The sequence below is a fragment of the Struthio camelus genome, chromosome 12, assembly GCF_040807025.1.
Source record: "Struthio camelus isolate bStrCam1 chromosome 12, bStrCam1.hap1, whole genome shotgun sequence".
In the NCBI taxonomy this organism is placed as follows: domain Eukaryota; kingdom Metazoa; phylum Chordata; class Aves; order Struthioniformes; family Struthionidae; genus Struthio; species Struthio camelus.
The window spans coordinates 9210098-9228251 of NC_090953.1; the positions used below are offsets into that span (position 1 = coordinate 9210098).

The 18154-nt window shown below is 47.7% G+C and overlaps 1 protein-coding gene across 2 annotated transcripts in view; it reads right to left on the reverse strand.

The window, feature by feature from the left end:
* NTRK3 (neurotrophic receptor tyrosine kinase 3) overlaps window positions 1-18154 on the reverse strand; it is a 247164-nt gene that overhangs the window by 25958 nt on the left and 203052 nt on the right. Inside the window, exon 16 of one of the 2 annotated variants that reach the window (XM_009681246.2) lies at window positions 10006-10080. The exons of the other annotated variant lie outside the window; for it this stretch is intronic. Within the exon in view, the coding sequence (XP_009679541.1) occupies window positions 10006-10080 (75 nt within the window). The remainder of the gene's footprint in view (window positions 1-10005; window positions 10081-18154) is intronic. 2 annotated transcript variants of the gene reach the window in all.

Here is an 18154-nt window from a genome sequence, read left to right on the forward strand (position 1 = left end):
ACAGTTTGCAAAGGACTTGGCAAAGAGGTCAGTGAGGCTCCACCAGCTCTATAAAATCTTGTCCTAACAGCTGCTGCTAGAGCCTTACTAGGTGAGAGCGAGGTGTCCAGCCTCCAGACCCCCCAAGGACACCTACCAAAAGCTTAGTATGGCCCAGAAACACGAGGCCCCGCCGTGCGGATCTCAGGCAGCTGCAGGAAGAGGTAGCTCTGTGAGAGATTCATTGGTGGGAGACCACAGTGGCTTCCTGGAAGTCCCCCTGCCCTGCCACTGGATGGAGCGGGGCTGCTGTGCAGAGGAGTAACACAGAGGTGGAGGCTGTGCTGTCTTCTGTGCCACAGCCCCAACATGGGCACCACTTCTTGGCTGCTTAAAAGCTACCAACTAACCACCTTTCTCCTGGTCACTGCCTATATAATAGCATATGCTGGGAAGGCCACTAAACCCTTTCACACTCCAGCAATCAGCTAGTTAGTCTGTGAGGCACCGTATGGATTTACTGGTTTGGCTCCACAAGGTTGGAGATCCTTGCACCACATCACAATTGTTTTTAGGAGATGCAACGTCCATGAAACAGCACAGCTGTCAGTTGGTTTCAACTTTAAAGGGGATTTGTAGTCTGTGAGGACTGCAAGTAACAACAGAAATTATGCATGACTGATCTACATTATCATTTTGCAGTGAGCTGATAATACTACAAGAAGTTTTTAATCACTCAAAAGCTAATCAGACAGAGGCTAAGTTAAACCATCATGATGCAAGAGACACGTCCATCAGGATCCTACTTTTTTGGCTGCAGAGAGAATGGAAATCATTCCCGTTTCTAGTTTGGAAAAGTAGGAAGAAGATTTGACCAATAAATCCTAACCCAGTGATATAAAAACAACATCTCAAAATGGCTTGAGAAATGAGGCTTAGGAAATAGTACCAATAAAGCACTTGCATGTGCTACCACTCGGTGCTAAAATGCTTTCAGATTGGTATCTTATAATCTCCCCTTCTATCGTCCCTCTCTCTCTGTCCTGACAGTGACTCCCCTCTGGGTAACCAATAATACTCCGTCTTTGTCTGCAGCCAGAGCCATTCCTGACTGACGAGTATACATGATTTAGATAAGGCTCCATTACTTAACTTCTGGATGCTGGATAATCAGTTCAACTGCCTTGGCATTAATCATAATAATATTCAAAATCCATTAGGCTTGATTGTTTGGAAATCTATTTCTTATTAATGTCAGATTCACTGAGCACAGGCCTGACAGCACAGAGACAGAAACTTAATGCAATGCAAGGTATGGGAACTCCCTGTACGCACAGTCCCTTTCTTTACATGCAGTAGCTATGCTGGACAGTGATCTGTCAGCTCGTGGTCTGTGAAAGCTGTCAAGTAGCAGTGACACCCTGTGAACATGTAGCCTGCTGGCTGACCAAGGGGTAGCTCCATAAATCTATAACAGAGTATGGAGCCTTTTGGGGGGGGGGGGGGGGTAGATGCTCACATATGCTCATACAACTCTTAATTGCATCTATTGTATCCAAAACTTGGGCAGGCAGCTCAAAGATTTTTGTGCATTATCATGATGTGGACATACAAAAACTGAAAGTGTCTTTAAAAAAATAAATCTGCTCCTTGCTCTTTTGAAAATTTGCAGTACTTTAGACTACAGGCTGGGGCCTTAGTGCTTTACCTAGATGAAAAACTTTCAGCACTAGAGTAGATAGACTGTCCCTTCTTGACAAAATCCTGTAAGCCAACTGAGGACAGTTCCCTATGGTACACTTCCTAATGGTTTATCTATCATCTGGCCTATTTAGGCATTTGGGGTGATGGTGCTTCCCTAGCTCCCCTTCGGGTAAGAGTGCTCACCCTCTAGCAGAACAGTGGTTTCCCAGCAGGAAACCATCAGAGAAATATCGAACAACTTCAGAAGAGGCTTATGCTTTCTCTCCTAACGAAGGCAGTGCAGGCACAGATGGCATCTCCAGCAAACACACTGCAAGCCGTGTTAGAATAAAGAGCTCATCGTTGGAGGCTGCAGTGTCACACCTACTAACGACGTGATTAAACTCATCAGTGCCAGTGGGAAAGCTGTGCTGGCTCTGGCACTGCTGAACAGAGACCTGCATTTCACTGCAAACACCAACATCCAGTGCACGCGAGTTAGGCTGCTGTAGAGGCACAGTGATTGCCTGATGCTAATGGCTAAAGGTGCTGAGGCCCAAGGAGGGGAAGATTGCCCTGGACACATGCCCAACCTGTGCCTGCCTGAAGTATTCCTGTGAAAAGGCAACGTGGCACACAGAGAGGCTGCATGTGACAACAGCCAAAGGTGGGTGGAAGGAAGAGAGTGCAACACTGGATCTGCCTGAGTCCAGCTGCGATAGGGGAGCAACAGCAGCAGCAGCAGCAGTGGGAAGTGACAGGACCAAAACCAGCAATAGCCGTGACGGTAGCATGTGCAGAAGATGAGGCTGGGATTTGGTTGCAGGATTCTGTTGGAAAATAAGCTAGATTTGAATCAGAAGGACTTGAGACTCTGTTCTTTAGCAAGTTTTCCAGATGCCCTTGATTAGAACAGATTTGCCAGTGTCCCGTGCATTTTAACCAATTTATGTTAAAACTCTTCCTCTCTGCTTTATTTAGCCAACAGCATAAATAAATAAGCAAGTCCACAAACACAGAAACCTGTGTCCCAGATGCCATTCGAGCCCTGAGGCACTAAGAGGCCACAGCAGATATTGCCGTTTGCCTCCTGCCCTGCTGCTCCCCTTCCTGAAGCCAGCCAGACGCTCCACGCTGCCGAACCCAGCAGAGCCACTTCACCAACCCAGCTCCCTGCAGGACACTCTGTCAGGTTTTGCCATAAGACAGCCCTGCTCCTAGCTGGCCAGCTCTCTTAACCGGATGAGTCTTCCTAGTGGGGTCTCTAGACACCAGCTCTCCATTAGGGTTAGCCACAAGAGGAAGGGGCGGAAGGAGAAAGTGAGCCTAAAGAAACCACTAACATTGCACAGTGTCTGGCAGGCTGAATGACCCAGGCAGACATGTGCTGAACAGACAGGATAGTCCTCAGTTATGTCATTGCTGGGGCATTTGCTTCAAGGAGAAGAGATGTGACTGCAAATGATGGGCTGAGAGCTTTGTGTGATTTCACCAGCTGGCTAAGCTGCTTGCAACCAAGAGGGTTAGATATGTGTATGCAGCATGCACAGGCAATGACACGCATGTCCGTGTATGAAACAGCTTTACAGAACAAAGTATATCCTACTAAATTCCATTCTGCCATATTTCCTTTGTGAGCGAAGGCCCCTGAGGATTTTACCAGGTCTTGAAGGGTGCCAATCCAAATATCCCAGTGGGAAGCCCACAGCTTCCCTCAGGAAGTCATGAGCAAATCTTTTCTATGATGTGATGGAAAATTCCTGCTTGCTGCATTGATTTTCTCCAGCCTCATCTTCATCACATTATACCTTGTGCTGACTTCTATGTACTTCTCGCAATAACATTTTTTAACCTTCAGGCTCTCAACTTTGTAAATATTTGCAACCAAGTATCACATCTCCTCGCTCTGGTCATTCCTTAGCCAAACTGTACTTTAAATCCTGCCTCACCAATCAAGCCCCTCACCCCTTCTTCCTTTCTGCTGTACCTGTCCAGAAGCTGGCAAACTTGTCGACAGCGTGTGTGTGTGTGTGGCTGAAATGAGGGACGTACGGCTATATAAAAAAAAAGAGTATTTACAATTATGATTGCAGTAGAGCCACAAATAGAGTACCACTTTGCCATAGGCTCTCTGTGTAGACAGCTTCAGAAGAGCATTTGTCTCCCCATCACACTGATAGCCACGAGCTTGCTGGGGAGCTGCCACCCCACAAGGGACTGCGGAGGGTTCAAAGAGGACAAGGTTTATACGGATAAAACGCACCGTGGCCTGGGGCGGGCACAAGCTCTCTTTACGATATTGCTGTATATTGATTAGAACTGGCTCAGGGCTTTATTTGTCACCCAAGAGGTGTGATGAGTTGTTACTGGAGGCATAACAAAAGGCATTTGTCACTCTCTGAAATGCTCCGGGCATAGGTGTTCGAACTGGGCGCACGCTCCCTGGGAAAGGGAGGCTGGGAATCCAGAGCGAGAGGCCGGGAGGCAGCTGGGAGCCACGCGTGCCCCACCGCCTGCCCTGCACCCCGGCCCCGCGGGCCCCACAGCCCCGGGGACACCGTCAGGGGGCAGGGCCCACCGACGGGCTCCTCAGCATCTCCAGTGCTCGCTCGCCGGTGCTGCCTTTTTGGCCCGCAAAACTCCCCGGCACCCTGCTGAACTGAGGCCAGGAAAAGCGGCTCCCGTCCCCAGCCGACTTGTCGCTCTCGCTTTCTGTAGCTCCCTTTTCTGTTTCGGCTTTCCTGTGCTTCCTAGGCAAACTGAACCATTTTTTTCTTTCCTTCCTCTCACTTGCTGGCAGGTACAGGCGGCCTCGCTGCCCTCTCATTCCACCTCCCCCAGTTTGAATTTTAAACCATTTAGCAGCCTTAAATGCATCTAATGAGGCTGCTGTCTGCACTTTGCTGCTGGCCCTCTGCTTCTCTGACACGGGGAAGGAGAGCGGTTTGGAAACCTATCATGGACTTCCCTGCACTGGAAGGCTAATTACATGGTAGCTGGTGACCCCCTAAGTACAGAGTAATCTGCTGCGTAGTACCAGGGTAAATTATCTGAGTACTTCTGTCTTTTCCACTGCAGCCCTATGCAGAGATGGAAATACGTCTGGTTAAAAGGTAATTAATCTTTGAAGCCCCTGACACTTCCCCGAGCCAGTGAGCAGCAACCTGTGGGAGAAGGTGGATCTGCCCTGGTGGGCACGACCTGGAGCCCCGCACTGGGGCGAGGGGACGCCTGGGCCCTGTCCGCTGTCACCGCATCCCAGGGCTGCTCAGCCCCCCAGGGAACTGACTTTGGGCTGTGTTTTCAGCCTGGCCGTTGTGGATGGGGTTGTCTTGTCTTTGCCTGCAGCAGGGCACGCAACGTTCATCCAGAGGGACTCATCCAGAGTCATCTGCAGGAGGTGGAGGCACGAGAAGGGATTCTGGGGCTGTCTCCTAGCAGGACTTGGCCTTGGCGGTGTTGTGAACATGTCTGGGAGGGCAGGGCCATGCTCGCCCAGCACCTGTGCCTGGAGGAAGGGATGCATGTGAATTTGGGAGCGGAAAACATCTACCCTTCCCACTCCGACTCAGCAGCACAGGACCCGCGGTTCAGTGGGGCTCATCAGCGAGGGGGCAATCTTGAGGGAGGTGCATGGGAACAGCACTAACGTTTTTCTCTGAAACCACCCAGATCAGCATGGCACAGACACAGTCACTCGCCATTCAAAACCTGAGACAAAACAGCAAAGAGATCAGCTTTCTCCCATCCCTCTGTGCAATGCTCCACAGCCCCTCCTCGCATTAATGGGCCCATTGCTCAGGGGCTGGGGGCTGCCTATCTGACCCCTAATATCTTTACAGCAACTAAACATGTGTCTTAGACCTGCTGACATTGTTCCCTCTGGAGAACTTTGTTTTTTTATAGCAATCATGGTAATGCTTTTCAGATTATGGACTAATAAAATATTTTAATTTGTTAGGAACATTTGGGTGGGCACTGTATGATTCTTATGACATTTAAATAGTGATTAAAAAAAAAAAGGTTTCTGAGAGCATTTCTTTCCCAAATAGGAGCACTGAAATAGAATGACAAAATCCCACATGCTCGTATTCAGATCAGCTCTATCACCTCCCATCCATGCCTGTTTCACTTGAATACCTGCCAAGTTAAATAAGCAAACATGGGATTTCGGCATCTTAGTCACAAACCTGTTTTTGTCAAGCGAGCCCTCCTCCTTAGCTGCTGTAGCAGTTTATGCTGTGCACTAATGAACCGATCAAAGCGTGGATGACTACATGTGTCATTACTCTCGATGGGCTGGAATCAGAACTAATGGGTGCTGCGCCATGTAACTCAGCTCAGCGTTTTTGCTTTTTCAAATAGGCTACATTCACCTTTTTTTTTTTCTTTCTCCTATTGCCTCATTCATTGTGCACTCTGGTTAATTAACAGGACTAGACTATAAAACAATCAAGTCAGGGGTCTAGAGCATGCATCACACTCGTGGCATGCAGGGTTACGGTTTGCCACAAAGCAGACTGTCATGTCCAGCCCCTTTATTCTGTGTAGCATTTGTGTGGCTTGGAATGAGTAAGACCACGCTGAATGAAGCGGAGGCATTTGAGAGGTGGAAAGCTGCCCTTGTGGCTGTGTGGGTTGAATTTTATTCTAGCTTTTGTCATAGATTTTCTGTGTGCCCTTGGGCAATGCATCTGATGGCTCTGGGCTTCACTTCCTAACCTGTAAAATGGGGAAATGCAACTCTGACTGCCCAAAGATGCTGTGCAGGTAATGGCTGTAGAGTTAAGCAATAAGCCTGCCAGAAAAGAGAAAAATGGCCAAATCTTTAGCTCAGGGTTAGTTACACGTGGCAAAAGAGATAGAGGGCAAAACAGAAAATACTGTGGAGAAGAACAGCAAAGAAGTTCCTTTGTTCAGTGACTGCTTTTGCCTTGTACCACAACTGGATCTTATAAGATTAACAGCAGGTGATTATGTAAAAGCTGTACTACAAAGCATATGCAAGAAATGTGAGCTAAGGCCTTACCAGTCTCATTACCTGACCTTGCATGTTCCGTTTTGCAACCTCAGCATTTTTTGGTGGATAGGTTTTCTGGGTGGTTATTTTAAGAAAACTGTGTTAAAATTCTTGCTTCTGTGCCAGGTACCTGCTGTTTAACAAACGGGCCATGACTAAGCATACACTGGAAATTAGAAGAATCTACGAGTTAAAGCAATGAGATTCTGGGACCGTCTTCCCTTAGGAGCACACATAAAGTCGTGCTTGATTATGAGAAGGATAAATCTGATGTGATTGATGTAGCGGGAGATTGGATTTGATGATCCAGGGAGTCCTTTCCAATCCTCTCTACTCCAAAGGAACTTATTTTTAAGGGGGGGGGGGGGGGGGGGAGGCAATGCTATTTTCATGGTAGACAACAGAGAAGTGTGTAGATACCTGCTAATGGCTAGTAGTACTCCATCACCATATTTAACCACACCCCACCATCCTGAGGGTGGAATAGATCCCTCTCCTGACTCTGCCAATCCTGAACGTACCAAGCAGAGGTAGGTGCAAGGATCCTACCTTCTTCCCTGTTTGCATTTTCCAGCCACTGAGAACTTTGAGAACTCACTCTCCTTGAACCGGAATAGCCAATATCTCCACTCACAGGTTCCCTATGTTCTCCTAATGTACTTACCTGTCTCCCATCACCATAACGACCATTTCCATTGCAATTTTTTTTATATGTATCTCCTTGGTGAAGATGAGCAGGAATGGGATTTACACAGCAAAATTGAGGCACAGAAGGACTATCTGAATTGCCTACAGTGCCAGAGGACCTCAGCAGCATAGAAGGGACCTGCAACCCAGTCCAAGGCTGGGATCACACTGCTGGGCTGTCCTTCATCTTCAAACACCTAACTAGGCTCCCTGTTTCAGAACAGGAATGGCAGAGCAGAAAATGTTTTGCAGTATATGTATTCACCAGTCTGGGACTCGTCCTTCTGGCAAGCCAAAAGGCCTGAGTGTGGCATTCCTGAGGGCACAGCATAAGGTTGTTTCAGAAAGAATGCACAGGAAAAGTGGCTATATTCCTTTTTTGCCCTTGAATAGCTTTAATTCCTTAATTGCTACTTGCTAATAAGGGAAAATACTGTGTTTCTGTATTATCAAATGGTACAGGATAAACTAAGGGAGTTTGTTAATCAGCACGCTTTCAAGGCTGGGAAAAGATAAAAAAGAAAAGCAGCGACATGTTTGGAGATGGTGGTTATAAATATGACCCAAGTGTTACCTGCTATGACATTTTAGCTAAGGGGAGGCTGTGCATGAAAATTGTAGATGAGAAGGGAAGGCTTTTTCTCTCCAAAATGTGGCTGTTCTCAAGGACGTGCTACATATCTCTAGGGCCTGATCCTGCAGATAATACCAGGTATAGCGCTTCTGTGTGTGAGTACTCCACTGGCTTCCCCAGGGACTCCTCAGAGCAGGGAGCACTAAGCCCTGTGGTAAGTGGTTGCAGGATCAGATTCATAGTGTGCCAAGCATTTGGGATGAAAACGGCTATAAAGAAGTCATATATTATTATGTCACATTGCAAAGGTCAACTCCAGTATTTGTTCTGTCATGAGGACATGATTGAAAGGCAAAAAATAGTGTCAGGGCACAAGGGAAAAAAATCATTTTTTAAAAACCGCCTTCAGGGCTGAGGATACAAAATTACATCAGCGCTTAGAACTAAATTCCCATCCCCACCCTGCAATTCAATTTCGGCTCAGAAAGGCATAAAAGTAACAAAATCACCTTTTGGTGGCACGTCTGCTTAGCCGCTGACATATCCCCTGAAAAGTCAGCTATATCTAAACTCACACTCCCGTGTGATTCTGGCAACGGTTAGAAACTGCCAGAGCCCTGCTCCGTCACAGACACCGGGAGGGCTTCGCAAGATGCACTCAGCTACTTAACACCGCGTAGGCATCCGCTTAATCCCTGTCACTGCCAGGGCTGGATGAGCTATGGTGACACAGGGAAGAGGTTGTGCAGTGGGACAGCTCTTCCCCCTCACTGCTCAGCCAGAGCGTACACCTCTCCTAGGCATGTCATGGGGAGGTCTGGGGATGGGTAATAGGACCCATTCGCTCTCCCTGCCCCCAGTAATTTGCCCTGATCACAGCTATGTTGCAAATATTAGTGCCCATCTCTTGGGGCTCACTCGTGTGGGGAAGCTACCATGAGACAAAGTGGGAAAGTCAGACAGCTAGAACTGTCCTGCCTTAACTTATGAGGGCTCATGTTTGCTCTGCATAGAGAGTGTGTTTGGGTGGAGTAGGCCACCGAAGTGGACTCAACAGCAGCTCCCCAGCTTGCTGGATCAACAGAGCGCTTCTCTGTGCACCCGCAGCAAAGCCACGCAGGACAGTCATATTCAACATTCACCCTCTTTCATACACTTCTGCTTCCAGCAGAAGCCGTACAAATTGCTGGCAGTGGCTGCTGCGATGCTGTGACATTTGGGGGACCCACCATCCTCAGCCTCCCTACATAAAGGCTCCAGCGTGCAGGGAGCGCACAGGCAGACAAAGGCTTGCCACTGTGGGAGGGAGCGCAGGATAAAAAGAGGAATTACCAGCCCTTGGCTGGTTCACGCAGCTCCCATCAGCCATGACCTTAGCAAACCCGTGCTCCTTTGCACTGCCAGAGCAGCGAGCCCGCACCTCTCTCCCTTGCTGCATCTCCATTGGGTGAGTGGGGCGGGGGAGCAGCGCTGGAACAGGGACGTTTCCAATCCACTCGATCACAGCTATGAGCACCCAGCTGATCACACTAAGGCTATGTCTATACTAGCCAACAGACCGTGCAAAGGCTGCACGTGGCGGTCCGGCTGTTTAAAGGCTGGCCTGGTTTTGGTCCATGCCAATTAGACAGTGGCCAAGCAAGTGGTGAGAGGACAACAGAAGTCAAGGACAGTCCTCAGTGAGCAGTGCGAATGCCGCCTTACGTTGAGGAACGGAGAGGGTTTAGCTGCATGGAGGAAACTGTGATGTGCTCTGTTGCTGTCAGAGCCAGAGGACAGCCTGCACAGTTCGCTAGTGAAGACACAGCCTGAACATCCGTGGAGGAAGTCTGCACTTAGCATTGCATTCATCCCGCGTTTCCTCACCGTACACACAAGCCCCAGAGAGTCGCTATAGTGGAGAGAAGCATGTGCAGTTCCCATCACACGCAAGAGCCCCTTCGCTGCCAAACGCACTAGACGCAACCTAGTCCCACAGCCAGTCGACCCCACGTGTCATTTCATGCTCAAGCGGCACAAGTCCCCAGCCTTCCAGCTGCCCCTGGTGTCGCGATGCACTCACTGTTGCAGCTGCCGGCGGTGCTAGTCTCTGTCGCTGCCACGCTGCGCTGCACTGGCCCTTCCGACGCGGCCCTTCCTGACAGTCAGTGGGCGAAAACAAGGGAAGGAGACAAACAAAAGAGAAGGGAAGGGTGAGAGAGGGAGGGAGGGATGGGTGGGATGAAGCAAGGGGACAAGAAGGGAAAGGGTATGTCTTTAACTGAAGCGTATGTCTTTCACTGGCTGCAGCACGCTGACACTGCACAGCCCTCGCCATGAGGGCAGGCGGCAGGCAAGGCCCCCAGGCGCTGCTGGCCATGGCCTCACGCTTTGCGCTAGCGTTTGCACCAGTGCAAAGGGAGGGCAAGGGCTGAGCACAGGCGCTGGCAAGAGTTGAGGGGGCTCCGTCCTTCTGAAGTGTCTCCCTGGCTTGTGAAGTAACATCCTTGGGAGGGCTCTGAGTCCCTCTTTGCTGAGCCTGAAGGACAGAGGAGTTTTGGGGGGGCCTGAACTGCTCCTGTGTAGCTAGTTCCCAAGCATCCTGCTCCTTGTCCGTCACCAGCCCCTGGGCACGGGGTATAGGCACATTTGTTTCTGTCAGCACATCAAGATCCAGGCCTGATGTTTGTACTCAGGCAAGCATAACGGGAGTGTTTTGCTTGAGCAAAGACCACAGGCTGCACATTTAGTGCCCATGATGGCTCGCTAAGGCGGGGGCAACATGAAGTGCCCAGCACCTCTCTGACCTGGGGCTCCTTAAGTAGGACTGCAGGATCAGGCGCTTGCCTGTGTAACAGCAAGCCAGTATCAGCCTCAGCTGTTGAGAAGCCAATTTATATTTAACTGTGTGACGAGATAAACCAGTCACATAGGTGTTATCCCTGTGCCACACAGGCTCCTGCCTATGGGGGATGACAGAAGGCAGCAAGACACACACCTGCAGGACAGCAGACCACTCAAGGTCCATTTGGCAGATGGATGCCTCCATCTGGAAGGCTGCTTTCTTGGTCAGGATAGCTCTTCTTTCTGGAGCACCTTTCATCTAAATTGCTCCAGGCTCTTTACAAAGAGTAAATCTTTCAGCACGACTCTGAAGCAGGGAGGGATTACAGTCATTTTGCAGCCAGGATTAAGGGCATTGTTGGCCAAATGTCCCAGTTAAGAGGCACCTGGTACATCACGTTCTCTTCTCCAAAAGCCTTCCTCCCCTCCGTACTGTCACTGTTTGGGGGAGGAAGAAAGGACCTCAGCCCAGAGGCTTCTAATCGCCTGTAAACCTGCCAGTGCTTGCAAAACTGAGCCCTAGGAAAGGACAAGGGAAACAAAATAATGGAGCAGAAAATACAGCAGCACTGTGTTTTCCATGCATCAAAGCAGGAAAGATTTGGGGAATGGGAGGGAGGGGAAAGGGTGGGAATCGCAGTGCACAAATTCAGAGTGAATGATTAGCATAAGGTCTGTTGATTGTCTAGTAAGATGTCTTTGCTCCTACCAGGACAAAAAGTAGACAAAATCCCACCGTGAAAGGGCAGCTGGTGAGCACTGCAGTCTGGGGGGAGACTTCTCGGTGTGGCACTTAGGAGTATGGGCTGATGGCTGCCAAGGGAAAACCAAAAATATGGGTCATCACCCTGAGCACCTTTCCACCCTTCACCAGAGGTGAACATTGAACTGTTAAATGTAGCTGATGGGCAGCTCGTTCTGTTTAGGGAATTGCCCTGTGAATGCCTGACTAGTTTCCCAAGTGCTTTGCTCCCTTCCCAAAAAGTTGAGGTAGCAAATGGGTGGAGGAAAGGCTTACAAAATCCTTTCATGATGCTTGTTTAAATTGCCTCTGCATTACAATGTTCCTGTTAGGGGAAAAAGAAAAGAAAGATCTATCACAAAAAGCCACATCCTAAAGCCAGCTGTGGCAGAGGTATGGACATTGGAAAGAAGCAGAGCAGATGATGTCATCGGCAATTGGGGTGGGGGGGAACATTAATGTAGTGCAGAACAAAGCAAATTCTATCTCAGCCAGAGGGCTGAAAGAGCAACATCTTCCTTTGTCAGTTCTATTACCATGCATTTATTCCAATAACAAATAACTAACCCAGAGAGTAACCCAAACCTGATTTATTCCTCCGTCTAAGTAAATACGAAGAGGCAGCTGAATCTGACTGTAAAAAACACTTATCTCATATGTTTTCCTTGTATGTAACGGAAAAAGTAGGAATGAAGTTTCTGCCTTGCTGCCAGGGGATGTTGGCAAAGCATTTGAGTTATAGATATTCTATCTTGTCACTAATGACTGCAGGGAACTAAAAGGGATTTGGATTTTTTTAATGCTTCACATTAATTGATAATTTGGTCTCAGAATCCACAGTGGAACACAGGATTTGCTATATTGGATCAGTCTACTGGCCCATAAAATCTGGCATCTTGCCTCGGTGATGCTCAGAAAAATTATCATCCAGCGTCTGCTTATAAGGTTGCTGGCCATTTTTGTAAGGCTGTACAACTGAAACAGAGAAAAGGTCTTTCTGGCCTCCACAAGATTCCTCTTTACACCCCGAATCATGGGCTTGGCAGGGCTTATCACGGGCCCTGTATTACATCTCCTTAATGCAAGCAAGAAACTCTGTAACTATGAACGTTTTCAGTATACCTGGTGCTGTTTTTCCTCTTGGTCACCACATCCCAAATAGTGAGAAAGTGAACTGGTGTTTTCAAAGTGTAAATGAGAATACAAATAGGGGTAGAGAGGAGGAACGTGCCTTGTACTGAGCAGAACAATATTGATTGGGCAGTACAAAAATTTCCATCATTAACTCATTTAGCAATCTTATCATATGTTGCCCACATAATTGGATAGGGAAGAGAGAGGTGGAATCATTTAAGCATTCAAAGCTCAACACACACCAAGAAAGGGTTCCTGTTTCTGCGTGTGTGCAATTTTGTGCATCATTGCCCCTTGATTGTACATTGAACATGCTGTCTTTGACAGCCTAGCCCTAAACAGCCTGTTTATTAAAGACAGCTGCTTGCAAGTAGGGGCTTTCTCCATCCAGCTGCCTTGGAGAAGGGGCTCTCTGTGACTGTGAGAGAGACTATGGAACAGGGGGGATCAGAAGGGGAAAGCCAGTGGGAATTCCAACCATGCAGGAATCAGGGGGAAAAAAAAAAGAGAAGAAACGGTTTCTTTCCATGCAGATGTCTTAATTCAGAAGGACAAGATGTTTGGATGTTTATTTTTCTAGTGAGATCTTCAGTTTTTCTTCAAGCAAGGCCTTTCACACTCAGGAAAACCTTCAAATCTATCTCACTGAAAAAGCCACCATTCCACTCCACACATTTAAAAAAAAAAAAAAAAGCTAACTTATAATTTATCCCCACTCCCATTACACTAGCTTAAAAGTTCTCTGCCTCCAGTTCTCTCGTTGATCCCTGCAAGGTTTGTGACTGCTCCCTACCTTTCCTGACCGATGGGTGATTTCACAGCTGCCTCCATGGCAGTGCTGGCAAGGCAGGAGGAGGCAACCTACCAGCTGGGACATGGTGGGGATATGGGTTCAACAACCTGGAGAAGGCTTACACCTCCAAGTCTTTCTCAGTTTTAAGTGGCAGTGCTTCTTCCAGAGTGTGAACGGTTCATTTTCTCATGCTCAGAAACACACGTGCTGTTTCTGGTGCATCTGGGGCTTGACTACTGAAGCTCACTCGCATGCAGTTCTCCACCTTCTTTTGCTCTAGCTACACTTTTAATCAGGCCACATTAGTAACATCCAGGAACCATCTGCTCCTCTGGCCTGCCTCATACAAAATGCTTTCTTGTTTTTTGGTGAGGCCACAGAGGACCGTGCTCTGCTGGATCTCCATCACTGGAGAGTCTCTCTGGTTTAAAACTAGGTACCGTGCTCTTCTCTATGTATCTCATAGCTTTTAAGCTAACAGGATATTCAGAGTGGGGAGAGCGGGAGGAATGGAGCACATTGCATACAAGCAGCCTCTAGCAGACAGATATTCACTTAAGGACCACTGTTAGACAACCTAAATTAGAACAAGAGAAAAAATGGTTTCACAGTCAGAGGGAGAAAAAATAAGTCAAGAATGGGTGGGGCTCACAAGTGCTTTCCTTTGCCTCTCTAGATCCCATGCTTATTCTGCTGCACCCAGTATAAGCAGAAAATGGGAAAGAATCCTGCCCTTCTTAGTTCAGTTTTATTGAAAGGGAAATGCATCGAAGAAAAAGGCTCCAAAAATCCCAGCAGAAAACTTGCTGTCTCAGGTGATCACAGCAGAGGTAAACAGGCTTGGGCAAGCTTGGCTCCCTGGAGAAACAATCCCAGACCTTAACCTCTGACTGACTTCCTGGGGGTGGTTTAACTGCCACTTGGTTGAGTCCAAAATTTGATGGTGATTCACAGCAGCCTTTCCTAGCTCCCCAGAGTGCAGGGATCAGGCTGGACAGCTCGTAGAAACAGCCAAAGGTCCAGCCAGGCTGGGACCAGACCTCGACAAAAGAAGCTTAGCGATGAGTATGAGAACAGACCTGGCCCATGGTGGTATGCCCTGCAATGGTCTTCCAGGCCCCAGTAACGAGTGGCACAGGGGTTTCCTGAGACAGAAGAGGATTTTTTTTTTTTTTCAATAGCCTATAATGGATTATTTTTCTTCCACAACTCTATTCAATCACTTTTTCAGCCCTTTTCAACTGCTGGCACCTACAGTCTCGTGTGACAAGGAACCTTATCACTTTACTACCTGCAGCAGCACCTCCGTTTGATCTGAACCTGCCACGAATATCAGCAGGTTTTTAGGTCAGGATATGCTGCCCAATGAACAAATCCTCCCTGTCTGGCTATATCCATGACCTGGTCAAATAGAAGCTCAGGAGTTAAAAAACAGCAGGAAGCTAAACTGAAAGGCTTTGAACTTGCCTAGGTCTCCAGAGTGCAGCTGGGCTCCTGGGAGAAAGCAAACGCCGCAACTCAAACTTCTGTGAACTGCACTGAGCTTTGATCGAAAGATTTTAAGTTCAGTTAGCTCTCAGTGAGTGCATGAGGGTTTGGGGGGGCATGTCGAGGGGTTAAGCAAGGGGCTGGAGTTTGGGTGAACATTCAGACTGCATTAAGCAAAAAACATCTTAGCCAAATGACTTGCAATGATGCAGCAACGTATCCTGAGCAGGAGAAGAGTTGAGCATGGAGGTCAAGCACCATAGAAGGGAGTTTTCATTTCCCCAAAACAAACTGCTCTTTTGTGTCTGTACTTCAAAGATGTCACTAGATTATGAGAGCTCTTCACCAGCCACATCTCTCTCATTACTGAACTAAAATAAATGGCAAGAGCACGACAACAGCAACTCAAGCATGAGAAGGACAGGTAGATGGTGAGGAAACGGGGGAGAGGGTATGGGCGGAGGGCTTGGCAGGGTGGAGAATTAGGGCAATTACCGTTTCTGAGAAAATGCCAGAAATGCCACACAACCTAATCTCCTCAATTAATTCCTCTGCACTTGAGCTGCTTTGTGTGAAGGGCTCTTAATGTTTCAAAAGGAGGAAGTGGGGAAAAAAACCTCTTCAAGATTTGTTTTTCCCTCAGTGGTGAAGTGGGGAAGAGGTAAGGAAAAATATATGATTAAAACACAAGATGATGCTGCTACATTTTCATTTCAGGAGATAAGAAACTGTGCTGCAAATTCCATTTTCAGAGGTTTTTATGAGAGCCACGGAGATACCGAAGACCAACATGTTTAATATTGCACCAACTTTTCCTACACACGAAACACACCAGGACTGGCACAGAGACACCTAACACACATAACTACAGCTGAGCACTTCCCTCACCTGCCCTGTTTCTGGCCCTACCCCAAGTTCAGGGCACTTTGCTCTTTTGCCCCCAAACTGCCAGTAAGGGCAGTAGTGAGGCATAGTGCTGTGAGCCGCCCACACCTCGCCGGGCAGCCAGGGCTCACCCGGAAGGATGAGCAATGAAAACAAAGAAAGGAATATCAAATCAGGGTCTGGGGTGAGGGGGAAAAAGATGCCGAGAATGCCATATAATAATTTCAACAGTAGATGCAGGCTCCTGTACGTAGCAAGACTGCAGGACTATGGCTGTACCTGGTTAGCCCATCTATGTCAGTACTAGGGGTTTCCAGGTAACACTTCCAAGGTACCATGAGACTTTCCTGCTCTTACTCATTTAGATATGACAAAGCAGGACATGTTCTCCGGGATCCCAGCTGGTACAGGAGAAAATTAAAGTACTTTTCACTTCTAGGTCCTTTAATCAGTAGAACATATATTTACAGATGTGAAACCTTCCCAGCTCCCTGGGAGAAATTTCAGGGCTCATTTCTGGAAGGACAACAAGGTGCTCAAGAAGGGTTCAGCCTTCCCCTCCCCAGGGACTGCTTGAGAGAGCTTGCACTATCCACATTGTCGGGGGAGAGAGCTGGGCACTAAGAGGGCTGGGCAGTGATTTTATTCTGCTGGTAATGACCTCCCGTGCTATAAACACACTGCATGAGATGGAAAACAAAGCGACAAACAGAGCAGCAGGGGCACAAAAGCAGATATTGTATGGCTGAAGGATACACACAGGCATTGAGAAGCCATGGCAAGAATGCACAGAAAATGTGTGTGTAGGCTACAGCTAAACCTCTACAGTGAGTTCAAAGCTGGTGGCACCTTTTGGTGATGTCTGGGACCTCCCTTCAGTGAGGTTTAGGAACTTAACTCTGTCTGGGGGAGACTGGGTCAGACTATCAACTGTCTTCAATGTAAGGCTTCTCTACTAGTCTTACCTACTATGCTGAATGAGTCTCCAAAGGAGCACGACTCAGGCAGCTGCTAAGCCTCAGTGATCTATTACTCACATGGAAACTTCACTAGAAAAATGGCTGATTCTAGCCCAGGAAAAAGAAAACAATTTTGAACTCTAGGGAGAAGAAATAAAGTCTGAGATGACCTAGATGGAAGAGGGTCATCAGGAGGCAGATGGCCATCAGGAGGCAACCTGACAGTGGGTATTGAAAATTATAAAGAACATGGGTTTTTCTTTAGCCTTTTTAAAGAAAGAGGAGAAAAAAATGTTGGCAGGAGAAAGACAGAGTAACCCTTCAGGCTTCGGAGGAGACAGCCTCTGTCAGAGGGACCCTAGTCTCTTTAAAGAACTCTAACCTAAGGCCAAAGTCATGGCAGAAATGTTCCGACTCTGATGGTCTAAGGATGTGAGAGCCAAGGTTCAGAGGAAGAGATAGTAATCTTTTACTAAACCAACTGATATCACTGGAAAAAAGCAAAAAAGCTCAGAGAGGGCTCGTGTGTCTAAAATTCATTTTTCCCCCCTCCAACAATATCAGATGTTCTAACAAAAGATATTACTTCTTCCTGCAAACCTTGTTGCTCCAAAATCCAAAGAATGCTCCAGACTGGTGAGGACAGGTAGCATTTTTTATTATGTTTAGCTCTATGCCACCAGAAATAGAAATATATTTTCAGAATCCTTTGGAAATCTTCTCTGTGTCTGTTTTGACAAGTGGGTGTCATCTGTGTGATGATCTGTAACCTGGAATATGCTCAGAAGAGACCTCTAGGAAAGGATGCATCTAAATTCCCTAGCGGTTTCAAGCACAACACAGGATTTGGGGCAGGATGCCAGAAAGGTGGAACATAGGAGACCTGGAGAAAGGGATAGCTGAGTGAAATTTAAAGCCTGTATAAATCCTTCCTCTACTGGACCTAAGTCTTCACTGCTGATGTCCCACCCACGTTAGGACATTACCTGGAAAGTTATTGAAGACTATCACTTAGGATTTAAGACTGTACTTTTTCCTAAAAATGAAGAAATACTGCCTTTTCCCTAGCTGCTTCCATAACTAGCAACTCCAATAGTCCTGAGAAACTGCCACATACTTTTATTTTGGAACTGGATTATTCATTTGAGGGGAAAAAGGAAAATGACCTAGTCTTACACTGCAGCACAGATGAACTCTGAGCTGCAGCAAGGCTTTGAGGGGATGTCAAACCCCAGTCTGCAGGGTGAGAGAGTGACCAGGGTGTCCTCAGCTCAGCGTTTGTGATGCCCCCACTCTGGACAAACCCCCTGCCCTGCCATGATGTCTCTGGCTCTGGGCACCCACCACGCACCTGACGTGCTGCAGTCCCAGACTAGACACTCAGCTC